Source organism: Sorex araneus, chromosome 2 (genome assembly GCF_027595985.1).
Source record: "Sorex araneus isolate mSorAra2 chromosome 2, mSorAra2.pri, whole genome shotgun sequence".
NCBI lineage: Eukaryota > Metazoa > Chordata > Mammalia > Eulipotyphla > Soricidae > Sorex > Sorex araneus.
In genome coordinates, this window is record NC_073303.1 from 79319839 (window position 1) to 79333932 (window position 14094).

Consider the following 14094-nt stretch of genomic DNA (forward strand, 5'->3'; position numbering starts at 1 on the left):
TAGCTTTTAATATTTTAAAATATTAATATTTTTTGAATAGTTCTTAAAACGAAGCAAATTTCAACTAGGTTTCCTCATGTGAGCAACTCCCTGTCAGGTTATATTACACTATATTCATTATAACAATCTATGGATTTTTATTAGTTAATATATATATATACAAAGTATTTCCTTCTATAATTAAGATGCTAATAACAGATTTGGTCTAGGAATTTTCAGAGTATGGTTAGACTACGTACAAATCTGCATTACTCAAACGTTTATTTTGAGGAAAAGAGAAGCTGAGTTAGGGGGCCACACTGAGCAGTGCTCTGGGAGTCACTCCAGACTCCGTGCCTGAAGGTTACTGCCCCCTCACCCCACAGTGCTCAGGAGACCATGCAGTGTCCAATCCAGGCTTCCCGTGTGCAAAGCGTGTGGTCAGTCTATTGAACTCTCCTTTTCTCTGATCCTGAAAGCTTTATCTTTGTTAAAGAAAACTGTGATAATGTTCCCCTTAAATAAAAAAAAAAAAAGGTAAAATTCAAAAATATTTTAAAGCAAGTGAAAAGTCTTTGCTATAGTCTGAACTTTTTCTTGGCCCCAAAATCCACACGTGGAGACAGAGCTAAGTGGTGTGTGGAGGTGGCGCCTTTAGGTAATTAGGAGGTAGACTTGTGAATGGGACAATGGTCTCTTCAAAGGAAACCCCAGAAAGCATTCTGTCTCTTCTCCTCTCCCAAATGAGGACAGTGAGAATCTGTTTGTCTAAGGAAGAAATGGCCTCAGTGGCCACTAATCTTCCCAGCCTCCAGACTTGTAAAAATAAATCTTAGTTGTTTAGAGGACGCCCAATCTTCAGTCTTCTATTACAGCAGGCATAGCAGACTGAGATGTTCCTTAAAAATCACTGCTTTCTAAGTTATTTAAAAAAAACAATTCTTACCAATCATATCATACTTCTGTTTTCTTTAAACAAGTAATACTGAAACTATTCAAAAGGTATTTGAGTGTGAAGACTACATCAAATTTTTAAAAAATCCAAATGAACATACATACACATCTTTTATACATCTGCATAACTTTTATTATCTGCTTTCTTGCTCAAGTTGAATCTTCACAATGTATGAAATCTCCCAATTCATATACCCACCTTTTCGCCGTTCTCTTTCTTTCAAAATAGCTTCAAACCATTCATGCTTTTCTTCTGGAGTTTTTGCCATACACACAAACCACTTATTTTTTGCTGTGTTATGTATTTTCCATCCATTAATAACAATGTGTCCACTGCTATGGAAGTCAGCTGATAATTAAGGTAATAAAAATGTAATATATAATATACAATTTAAAAATATTATAAAATTTTAATTAACAAAAGTTCCAAAAATTTTGAATCCCTCAAAATCCTTTTGCCAAATACATGTAAATGAAAGAACATAAAATATTTTTATATTTAATGCAATCAATGCTCATGATGGATGATTTTAAATTCACAACACTGATACATAAAATTCAACACCCAAAAGATAATATCACTTCTTTTCTCTATACCAAAAAATATCGTTAAGGTTCCTAAATCAATAAAAGAATTCCTAAGTAATTATCAACTCTAAATCAAAAATTCAAGGTGTGATTTTAATTCTACCTTCCAAACATTTCTTTCATATATTCCTCTCTATTCAACATTTCTAGATTACTCATCTAGCCATGAGAAATACAAGATATACCCAAGTATATAAAGATCAATCCCCAAGTATACAAAGAACTGAAATCAGAACAAATAGAACATGCTGAGAGTGCATTATCTGATCTGCTCTGCAATAATTGAAAATATACGGACTCAATCCGATATTGTTGCAAATGGTTGAAACATACACGTACTTCCTATTAAACACACCATCACATGATTGGCATAAAGATAAGCTCACAATAATTTGTCTCTGAATACGAATTAGCATTTAATTGACCTTTAAACATCTCATCATAAGTTTGGCTAAACTGTCATGTTGGATTTGAAAAAGTCAACAGTAAACCCATATCCATGCCTAATAGCAGCTAGAGAATACTGACATTACTTATAACAGTCTCAGATGGCATGACAATCTGCAAAGAGCATAGGACAATTCCTCAGATCTCTCCCTAAAAGGACTAACACTAAAATTCAGAGTAAAATTGATGTATTAGAAAATACTCTTCGTGATTTTTTGGATATGTCCAGTTAAACCACAATGAAATTAAGATTGATTTCAATCCAGCTAATGTAGCAACACTACAGTTGTTGAGGCATCTTATCTTTTCTATTGACTATTATACAAGAAAAAAGTGCGTTTATTTGAGTTTTTTTGTTTGGTTGGGTTTTTTTGTTTTGTTTTGTTTTGTTTTGTTTTTGGTGATAAAACCTGCAGCTAAAAATATCATTAAGATAAGGCTTTTCTGGCAGTGCTGTGATGAGGACAGCTGCCTATGCTGCCTGTGGGAACGTATACAGGCCTGGGCTCAACACCACCAGTATATAGATGTTTCAAAAGAGTGAAATAGTCCTACCTTATAAGTCAGCAATTTCAATCTTATTATTCAAACAAAGCACAAAAACACAATTTTGAAAAGAGATCCGCATATCTACATTCACTGCAGTGGTATTTACAGTGTGAATATAACCCAAGTGTCCAAAGACTGGTGACCAGATAAAGAGGCAGGATACTATATTGAAATATTATTTATCAAAGGAAAGATGACTCTTGATTTTTGCTACCACATGAAGGAGGTCATGCTAAATAAAGTAAGTCATAAGGTGAAAGACTAGATAATTTCACTCTCCTGTGAATTATAAAGAAATAAAGCAAAGAAACAGGCAAAGAGAAATCAAAACTAACCCTTGGACCCTGGAAGTTAAGCCACAGAACTGACACTACTAAAGAAAGGGAGACATCAAGAGAGTGAAGAAGTTCCATTAGAATGCAGTGGAGGCCGACTGGTTCTTTGATAGTGGGTGTGGGGTAGTAACCAATTTTTGAAGTGGAACGAAAGTGCACTACTAAGACAGAGACATCTTAGAAACCAATGTTACCTCAATTTTAAAAAGGAATACATTTAAGTGAAAATTAAAGGTATGAAGTTTTGTTTCTTAATAATATCCATCAAAGGAAAATGAAAGGAAGGATTTTGAAAATTGCGTTTATTTGGGTGCTGACAAGATTAGTAGTTCCATCATTTTGCTTTCCTGCAATTTCCATTTTTTAATAAATGAAATTAAATTATATTCAATATCAAAATGGTTTATATTCTTTATTTAAAATGACAGCTGAAGTTTTCTTTAAAAATTCTAGTCATGTCTAATGAATACTATAAAAACACAAAATGTCCTTTATTAAATTCAAATATTAAATTTGAATTTAATATTGACTATTGTATTAAAAAAATTTTTTTGCCTAACACTGAACTACAGACCACAATTCCCAAAGGCTAACTTTCTTGCCCTCAGTCTAACACACAAAGAATTCAGATAATTCAATATTACTTTTTAAAATGATTTTCCAAGCTTCTACTTACAAAAAATATAACTATAATTATTTTTAGTTTTTAATTTTTTTCTATAAAATTCCTTTTATAGAAAATTTCTTGTCTTTTAATTCTATAAAATTTAGTCTTCCTTAATATTTCTCTATATTTCATAATTCTCTAATTTTATATTGCTTTCTTAATAGTGCTCTAATTTTATAATTCTATAAAATGTAGTCTTTCTTAATATTGCTCTTGTGCTGGATACTTTATATGACATATGAACAAAATAATATTTTTAGAGTCTTCAAACAGAAAGTAAGCTAAAATTCACTGAACTGAGATCTAAATCTAGAAAATACCATTAGGAACTTGGCAACAAAATCAATGGTAAAAGAAGGCAGTATTTATCACACATTAAAATAAACAGTTTGAAAGAAAGTTTCGCTGCTTTTCACACTAAAGCAGACAGGCTATAGGGAGGTCTCTAGGCAAAATGTCCAGATGAGCTCAAGCTCATTACTGACCCATCAGGAGGCCATGCAGTCATTCCCTCATGACAGTCCTCCCTAATGACAACCTAGCAATAGACAGCAAGGTTGGGCAGCTTAGAAAAACTCTATAAAACCATCATGGAAGAGCCACACTCGTTGCTTCAGAGTTGCCCTCATCCAGCTTTCTATTCTGGGTACGCAACTGTTTCCCTTTGCTTCTTGGCACTCAGTATCTTACCTGGAGCTGCCCATTACCCACTACCCTTGGTTGGTGTGACTCTTCTTTAACTTTATGGGGTGCTCTCTATTCCTGGGGATCCCCAGCATCCCAACACAGTTCCTTTGTTTTATTTTAAGGACACCTTTTCTAGAGAAACACATACATTCTAGAGAAACCCACTTTCACTCTGTCATGATGCTCTCTCTGAAGAAACCTGCATTTACTCTGGAACATGACTCATCCTCTCTCTACTCCATCATATTTACTAAATAAAATTTCTATGCTGCACTATTTCTCTTCTCCTAAGTTCTTTTCTGTGAGACTAGACATCAAGGCTGGGAAACCTGGTGGAGATCAGGCCTGACTGCCCACGCCAGTTGGACCTCCTCTGGCTTTTGTGAGTCCCAATGTCCCAGGGCAACTCACTGATGAGCCACCCTCAGTCTGGGGGCTCCCTTCCCCTGATGGGGCTGCTCACATTCTCACTGGCAACAAATAATATCACTTACTTGAAAATATTTTCTTTTCTAATATATAAATTAGATATAACCCCTGTCATTATGAGTAAAACTATCATTATATTAATTTTTCCTCAAAAGACTTAAGGTATTTATATACTGGCTAAAAGCTCTAGCTAAAAGCTTTAGCTTATTCTATATGCAATTATTTATTTATGCAATTACTCAATATGTGATTATAAGTTTTATTTGAATCAGTATGAATAGCTTCCATTTAGAAAAGATCAGCATTTCACTTAAACCTACAAGACAAAAATATTCATTCTGTATTTAAGTAGATGGCAAAGCATGCAAATTCTCAATCAAAATTTCTAAGCATACTTAAAATTATACTTGGATTCATTTTTTATTATTTATCACCGTTATCACTGTATCACTGTCATCCTGTTGATCATTGATTTGCTTGAGCAGGTGCCAGTAACGTCTCCATTTGTCCTAGCCCTGAGATTTTAGCAGCCTCTATTTACTCATTCTTCCCAGCAGTGCCACATTGGAGGCTCTTTCAGGGTAAGGGGAATGAGACCCATCATTGTTACTGTATTTGGCATGTTGAATACACCACGGAGAGTTTACCAGGCTCTGCCGTGTGGGCAGTATGCTCTCGGTACCTTGCCAGGTTCTCTGAGAGGGAGAACTAGGCTATAAGAGTAGCTTCCAGGAGCGTTGTTTTATAGTTTCTGGATCTTGGCCATTGATGGGATTACATGGCTCTGGGGGCAGTTTGTGGGTGTGGCTGCCAAGCTACTGGAAAATGGGGGATCTGGGTGGAAGAGGCACAGTCCCAATCCAGGCAGGCTTGGAGATCTCAGCTCCAGGTCCCGCACACCTGGGTTCCTCTGCTGGTTTCTTCATGCGTGAGGCTCATTGGAACGTGTGGAGAGTGGTCTTGAACATGGCTGTGGCTGGGTTCTGCAGGTCTTTGGCTGCCAGGGGTCTGTTCGAGGGGAGGAGGGAAACTCAATCCACCCCCTTCCGAGGGGCCACGGTGAAGACAGCCAGGCTCGGGGGCTGTGTAGCTGTTATGTGGTTTTGGCAATAGGCAAGTGTTCCTGATGGCATTATTTCATTCCTCACTTATTTTTTTATGCCCAAGAGTGGGGAGGACACTGACTAGCTCTGTTATGCACATTCCTGAAGCTCAAAGAAGATTTGAAATCTGATTTACTCAGAGAAATGAAGTTTCCAAGATACAATGACCAAGATAATGAGCAAAGAGAAATTGGTGCAGTAAACAGATTGTGTGTTAGAAGAAATAATTAGGTCTCTCAGTATCTGTATTGCAAACGATAATGCCCAAAAGTAGAGAGAGTAAAAAGGAAATTGTCTACTATAGAGGCAGGAGGTAGGGTGGGATGGCGGGAGAGACACTGGGGACACTGGTGCTGAAAATGTACACTGGTGGAGGGATGGGTATTTGATCATTGTATGACTGAAACCCAATCATGAAAGCTTTGGAACTATACCTCAGTGATTCAATTTTAAAAATAAAAGAAAAAGAAAAAATAATCAACCAAAATTAGTCTCCACACACTGAAGACATAAAGTTGGTCCCTATATATTCAAAACCTACAGGGAGCTTCTGGTCTGCACTTGTCAAGGCATGAGGACTTAATAAACATAACTGGAGTTGCAACTATGTATTAAAAAGTCTAGTAGACCAAGTAAGCTAGTTCTTATTCCCAGTTTTATTTTCACTACATGAAATTTTTTTTTGTTGCTGATTTGTTGTGCTGTGTTTGGGGCCACACCTGACAATGCTATGGAGTTATTCCTGTCTCTGCAGTCAAGAATCAGTCCTGGTGGTATTTGTGGCAACTCATGGGATGCCAGGGATCAAACCCAGGTTGGCCACATGCAAGGCAAGTGCGTACTCACTGTACTATCTTTCTAGCCCCCTGATAGGAAATATTAATGAGGCATATTAATCTTTAAGATTTACCCATCTTCAAAATATATTTTTTTAAATTTTTAATCCTGGAAGAGGATGCACAAACCTGCCAAAACTCTAAAATCAAAATTAAAAATCAAAACTCTTCTCATGAGAAGTCATATTTTCTTTAAAAGAAGATAAAGGAAGGTATCCAAGTAAGTGACCTGAAGCAACTATTTATAGCCAAATTCAAACATAGTGCAGTTTATGTTTATTTAAGGGAGAAACTGTCTTAATAGCAAAACACGAAGTATAATGAACTTCTTCATTGTATTTCAATGGAAACTGATTCTTGGAAACTCATGCCAGAGTTACCACCAAACTACTGATTTATTACAACTAAATAGCTCAATATCCAAAATGTTCTATCTATATTCAAGATCAAACCCTTATTTCCACAGTGGACTTCCTGCCAGGTAATAAAGCCACAAATAAACCTTGGAGGTACTCAGGGATAACTTCTGGCAGAGGCTTGGGGATCATTCAGGATGCCAAGAGATAGAACCTAGGTTGGCCTAGTGCATGGCAAATGCCCTACCCACTGTACTATCTATCACTCAGGCCCTGAAGGCTGGCATCTTAACAGAATTAACAGAAGTTTTTCACGGGGTTAAATCCAAAGACTATTTGCAAAAAAGCTCCACCATACTCATAAAGTCTTATTATCCTCCATGTATATGCTGAAGATGAAATTTTATGCCCATATCCCATCATAAACAAAGTAATAATGCTCAAAATTTACCTAAAGGACCAGTGCAGATGGTATGCAAGGTGACAGTCACACCATCTGGAGAAGAGGAAAGGAAGTAAGACACAGACAGGAATGAAACAAAGGCTGGGGAACAGAGGCGAGGTTGCAAACAGGATTAACACAGCCAGTAAGGAACTGCTGGAGGTCTGATTAAGCTTGTCGGAACATCTCACTATCGGCCGACTAAAGCAAAGCATTGACATTTGAGCATTCAGGCTACCGAAGCGAGATGTTCCATTTTAGATGTTTAAACATTGTCAAATGTCACAGATCTCCTTAGAAAGTATTAAAATGATTTATTCTCCATTGTGAAAAAGAATGTGCATGTCTCTGCCTAGGAAAGATAACTTACCATTTCGCATAAATTAGTGATGGAGTACTTACAACTGTATTCTAGTCTGCAGTGTACAAAGCAATTTAAGCTATGCGGAGTTGTACACATACCAGGCATCTGAGTGTGCTACGACTAGCATTTCCTCCAGCCTACCATAAGCCAAAGAGGGATATTTCCGTAAAATGACACAGGTCCCAAAATGAGTGTCAGTTTATTCGCTTCATATTTTTTCCCTTATTATCCTATGTGGGGTGGGTCATTACTTAAGTACCAGAAATTTGTTGCAACATTAACACTAAGATTGAGAAAAAAAGCACAAAGTTCCATATCTGAACATGTGTGCTCCTGAGAAATTTGAACATTTTTATACCTTCTGGAACACAACAATAGCAACAGAGCTCTAGGATAGCTCATTTGTACCCCCGAATACAAGATTAAAGTGAATATTTTAAATACATTTTTCTACAAGTAAACAGAAGTCATTGGGAAACCATCAATATAGTCCATTTTATTTTTTCTTTTAGAAGCACAATTTTTAATTTGCAATTAACAGGACAAGAAAAAATAGATTTGATTGGTAAATATTCATCTCACTTATTAAAAAAAAATCTGTATTTTTATTCTATGCCTAGTTAATCCCTGGGCCAAAATATTTTACTTCTGATCTTCTGTCATGTCTTTTTTTTCTGTGCACCCTCCTATTCTGGTTTAGGGAAGATCTGCCCTCAGTAAGGACAGTGGCGGGGAGAACTCAGCTAGGGGTTAAACAAACATGAACTCTTTGAGCTCTGCAGAGCAGCTTGGGGGTCTTTTTCTGATCTTGGGGGTGTACCAAGATCAGAAAATCTACATGTAAACCTTCAGCTCAGCATCACTCTCTGCATTTGTAAGCATGTCCAGTAAAAATTTAGCACTCTTTTTGGACCACGGACCCAGTGGCTAGCCCCACTGCGTGCCCGGGGAATACCTACCAACACACCAATATAGAGCCGAGGGCTCACAGAGTAGCATTGTTCAGATACTGGTGGCTTTTCAGATAAGCACATGCTGGATGGGCCAGGCCAGTTTCCCGACTGTTCTTAAACTGAACATGAAGATTTCAATCTATTTGCATGATTTCAGAGGGTTTTCTGGATCAAGTGAAGAGTGAACCATTTTGAGACTACCTTAGGCTGCTGACAGAAGGAGACAAGTTCTTTTTTTGAGAAGGTAAATTTGTTTTTTCACTTTCCTAAATGTGTCAAATCAGGATTTCATAAATTTACTTCTAAAGAGTCATACCTTCAAAAGTACAGGAAAAAATGCACTATATTTTGAGTAGAAAAATACTTAAACCTGGCATTTTAAACAATTCAAATCAGCTCTCTATCCACAGCCTTCCTCTACAAATAACGTTCATATTAATAACAGTTGTTCACCCAAAACAAATCAAGAGCTTGCTACATACCAGAATGACTCAAAGAACAATGTAGCACATAGACACTTAGAAAAGATAGCAAAGCAGATCCTACAACAGCATCCATCATTCACTATTGTTTCCTTAAAATGTTAATAAAGAAATAAAATTGGGTTCTGCCTAGGGCTTCTGTCTGAAGTTTTTGTATTCTACCCATGCCTGCATGGATTTTCTCTGGTGCTCCAATTTCCTCCCACATTCCCGAAGATGTGAACATTAGGTAAATGGTGTGTTTTCACTATTCCTTTGAGTTTTTATGTGTATGTATGTGTACGGTGTTTGTACAAGTGCCTTGGAATCCAGTCCGTGGTTTAGAACTTGCACTGTGAGCTCCTGAAATAGGCTCCTGCTACATAATCTTGAACTAGAAGTAGGAGTTAGAAATGATCGAATAAATAAATGAGTGAATAAAAATTATTTAATATTAGAAGTGCTATGTTTCTTAACTTAGAAGCTTTTTCCTTCTGTATTGTTCTTTGGTTTGGGGGCCACACTGGGCAGTGCTCAGGCCTTACTCCTGGAATTTAACTTTTATTTATATCAATTTTATTTATATCAATTTATATTAATTATATCAATGTGAGAGAGAGGAGAGTGGAGATGTTGTGCTCCGGAATCATGTCACTTGAATCAGGCGGTTTTCTCTTAGCCTCCCGGACTCTTCCCGTGAGCACCTTCACCGCGTCCTTCCAGCACCCTTCGCTGCAATAAGTCAACGTGAGTGCGTTTGGCTTTTCCCTCGAGTTATTCCAGCCAGGGCCCAGAGCTTCTAGAGCTGGGGAGGTCAGGTGGGTTTTCGCTGTGGAATACAGTATTTCTGAAGTCTAGAGAGACATGAGGGGAGGAAGAGAGCAGCGGGCACTTGGGAGAGTCGGCCTGCTGCACAGTCTGGCCTGGGCACCCCTGGGAGTGGGCAGGACCCTACTTGCATGAGTTTCTGTGTTTAGACATTTATCTTTTCCTTTCCTCTCTTTTATGGAGTGGAACTCTGCTGAGTTTTCCCAGTAACGCTCCCCGTGCTTTCCAACAGTGTTGCACGACGTGTAGCTTTCTTCTCTCTCCTGGCGGTGGCTCCACTCTAACCCCTGGAATGATGATTTCTGCCAGGCATAGATTCCAGGTCATTTGTATTCACTAGGCCAGGGTGACTCCTGTGTTTGAACCTTTTTATTCTTCAAATATAAAGTTTCCAGGGGTAAAAGTCTGTGAACCTCATCGGATGACAGGCATGCCATCAGGCCATTAGAAATGCCCGAGTCGCTCTTTATTCATTTATTATCTGTTATTCATACACTTATAGCCTAATTCTCCCCTCCGGAGAACCTGGCAAGCTATCGAGAGTTTTCTGCCTGCATGGCAGAGCATGGCAAGCTCCCCATGATGTATTATATGCCAAAACCAGTAACAATGATGGGTCTCATTCCCCTGACCCTGAAAGAGCCTCTAATGAGGCAACACTGGGAAGGACAAGTAAAGGGAGACTTCTAAAATCTCAGGGCTAGAACAAACGAAGACATTACTGAGACCGCTCAAGAAAATCGACAATCAATGGGATGATGATGATATCAATTAATCTATGGGAAAACTGGTTTCACTATATGTAATTTTACTTAAAGTTTGTTTTTAAGAGCCAATCAAGACGTTAACTGAGGATTTATAGTATGACACAAAAAAATCAATTTACTCATTAGATAATGTATGTACTTGGTGCTAGAGAGATAGCCTTGCATGTGGCTGACCCATATTTGTACGCTGGAGCTCAAATATGGTATCCCCAAGCCTGCCAGGCATGATCTCTGAGTACAGCGCCAAGTGTAAGCTGTAAGCAAAGGTGGGGGTGCTCCCCCCCAAAATAAGAATATTTTCTGCAGTCACACTCTCTATACAGGGAACTGTGAAGCTCCATAAAGATCCTGCTCAGATATTTCTTTGTATTTCTGTTTTAAAGCTGGCATGTTTTGTTAAATGTAATTTCCCACTTGGACATTATCCATCAATCCTCTCACCTTTGCCCTTTTACTACTCTACCCATCAAAGGATTACTAAACTCTAATGCATTAGAGATAACTTAATTATTTAAAGCATAAGTATATTTTGAGATTGTACACTATTTGACTTTACTATTGGCATTCCATCTTAAATATATTAATCACTCACCTGTGCCATCATCCACATTCTCTACTTCCATTACCTCTGTATTGATCCGGCCACGAAAAAGGTACCTATGTCCATCTGTAGATGCCTTGCTATTCTTCAACCGTCTTACAAAAGAATGAAAGCACAAAAACTTAGTTACTAAACTTAATTCAAAGTAGTGCTGAAGCAATGTAATTTGCTTCAGTACAAAATGAAGCAATAAACAATGAATGAAGCAACTCATTAAAATAAGAATAATGATTTCATCAACTATACTAAATGTGAAACTCAGTATGTTTTTTCACTGTATCCTGTTATGCAAATTAGCACTGATGATGTGAACCACAGAGATACACAGCAGGTAGGGTGCTTGCCTTGCCTGTAGCTGACACAGGTTTAATCTCCAGCAACACATCCCACATCCCTCCAGGACTAACTAATCCATGAGATCAGAGCCCGAACTATGCCCTGAGCACAGCCATGTGTGTTCACAAAACTCAGAAAAACAAAACAGCAACAATAAGAAACAAATAGCACTGGTTGTTTTATGAAAGCTGATTTATAAACTGTTTTTTTAAGTAAACTGGTGGGGCACAGGATCTGACTCTGGCAAATGCCTGTCTTTCATATATGACTATCTTACATATAAGAGACATGACTTGACTCCCTGGCACAGCCAAACTAAAATAAATTATTTTATTTTGATTCTTTATGCTGTCATTTTAACCTGTTCCCCATTTGTAAAGGCGTAAGTACTATAGATTGAGAATATATGGAAACTTAATAAAATCATGGGTTCCTGGGAAGCACAGAGGAAAAGCTGAATCGGTGAAGCTGATAAACAGTTTTTAATTATTACCTGTTTACCATCTTACCTGTGTTTTCTTTTGCAATACACCAAAAGATTATCAAAAAGAAAAAACACCCGTTCTTGAATGTTCCCAGAAGAAATTTTCAACAAAACTCCACACATTAGCATTTCAGTACATGTGTCAGTGATGTTGGACCCCTAAGAAAGGAAAAATGGAGATAATGCCAAATTACTAAACAGAAATGTGTGTGCAATTGCTTTTATCCCTTAAAGGTGTTTTTTTAGGTTCAATATCTGGAAGGATAAAAGATGAAGTGCTAAAATATTTGTATACAGAATGTGGGTCTCCTACTGGTCTACATCTTCCTTGTCAGTCTCAGCAGATAGAACTACAGCTAAGAGATTCCATGCCTCCTTTTACATATTTTATACGTCTCCATATATGCATATATGAAAAACAGCCCATGTTCTATTAAGATGACTCAAACCAATTCATGATATTAATACCTCCTGTTATTCCTCTTCCTCTCTTTCCTGAGCAGCAAAAGAGCTCCAAGGAAACATAATCATGGAAAAATGTAGGAAGTTGTCTATTTAACCAGTCTCACCATAAAAATACACTCCTAAAATGAAGGAAGGGAAAAGAAGAGATAAAAGGGAGAGACAAAGACAGAGAGCATGAGAGAGAGAGAGAAGAGAGAGAGAGAGAGAGAGAGAGAGAGAGAGAGAGAGAGAGAGAGAGAGAGAGAGAATGGGGAGAGAACCTTCAATAGAATAACTCATCCTATTTCTTCAGAATTGTAGATGGGGCCAGAGAGGAGCTCAAAGGACTGAGTGCAGGGTCTGCATGCAGGAGGCACACAAGAGAACGCTAAACACACACAGGATGTGGCCCAAAACTAAAAACTAAATAAACATAGACACTTTCAGAATTCTCCAAATTTATTTGACTTATCAATTCTTTCAATTCTCTCTTTAAAAAATTATATGTTCCAGCTATGGGGCAATCCTCCTGGCCCTTTTATCTATTGTCCTTGGGAATGTGCACTGGTGAAGGGATGGACTATAATTGTTACCGAAATATGAAAGCTTGTAACTATCTCACAGTGATTCAATAAATTTTTTAAAGTAATAAAAATATTATATATATGTGTGTGTTTGTGTATATATATATATATATGTATATATATATATATAGGCTGGAACAATAGCAGAGCAGGTAGGGCATTTGCCTTGCATGTGGCAGACCCGGGTTCGATTTCTCCGTCCCTCTCAGAGAGTCTGGCAAGCTACCGAGAGTATCCCACCCACATGGCAGAGCCTGGCAAGCTACCTGTGGCATATTCGATACGCCAAAAACAGTAACAACAACTCTCACCATAGGAGACATTACTGGTGCCCGCTTGAGCAAATCCATATACATGAGCAACGGGATGACAGTGCTTCTATATATATACATATTTGTTTTTTTTTCCAATTCCAAGTAATCTACCTTCTTTATGCAAACAAACAAAAAGCTCCCCCAGTTTTCACTGAGGCTCACTACAAGATAGCAAAGTCTGAGACAGGTTCTCAAATTTTGGAATTTGGAAGACACACCTGATAGCTGTTGAAACTTCTAGATTCCCTGATCCTACTACTCATAGACACTTCAGTACATAAATTTGGGATAGTAGCAGATCATTTCAGTAGATCCTAAGCCATTCAAAAGCCATTCAGTCACACTTGAAACAACATTGCTTTGGAAGTTTGATACCTGGGTCTGGGTACACAAGAGTGTAGTCCAGCAATCCAGCAGACATGGAGCTAAAGTTAGGTATAGCTGTGAGTCTGGAGTAAGCCTGATCCTTCCCATCCAGTGCCCAAGGCAGAGGGATATTTGTCTCCTGTTCTACAGAGTTACACCTACAGTGTTTCTTATCAGTACCAAATATCCATGTACATCTACAAAATAGTATTTAACCTAG

At 37.8% G+C, this 14094-nt stretch overlaps 1 protein-coding gene across 1 annotated transcript in view; it reads right to left on the bottom strand.

Annotated features, from left to right (window-relative positions):
* Positions 1-14094, bottom strand: part of PREX2 (phosphatidylinositol-3,4,5-trisphosphate dependent Rac exchange factor 2) — a 298055-nt gene that overhangs the window by 181317 nt on the left and 102644 nt on the right. Inside the window, 3 exon segments of the mRNA XM_004602407.3 lie at positions 1133-1282; positions 11338-11441; positions 12192-12325. Of these exon segments, the coding sequence (XP_004602464.2) occupies positions 1133-1282; positions 11338-11441; positions 12192-12325 (388 nt within the window).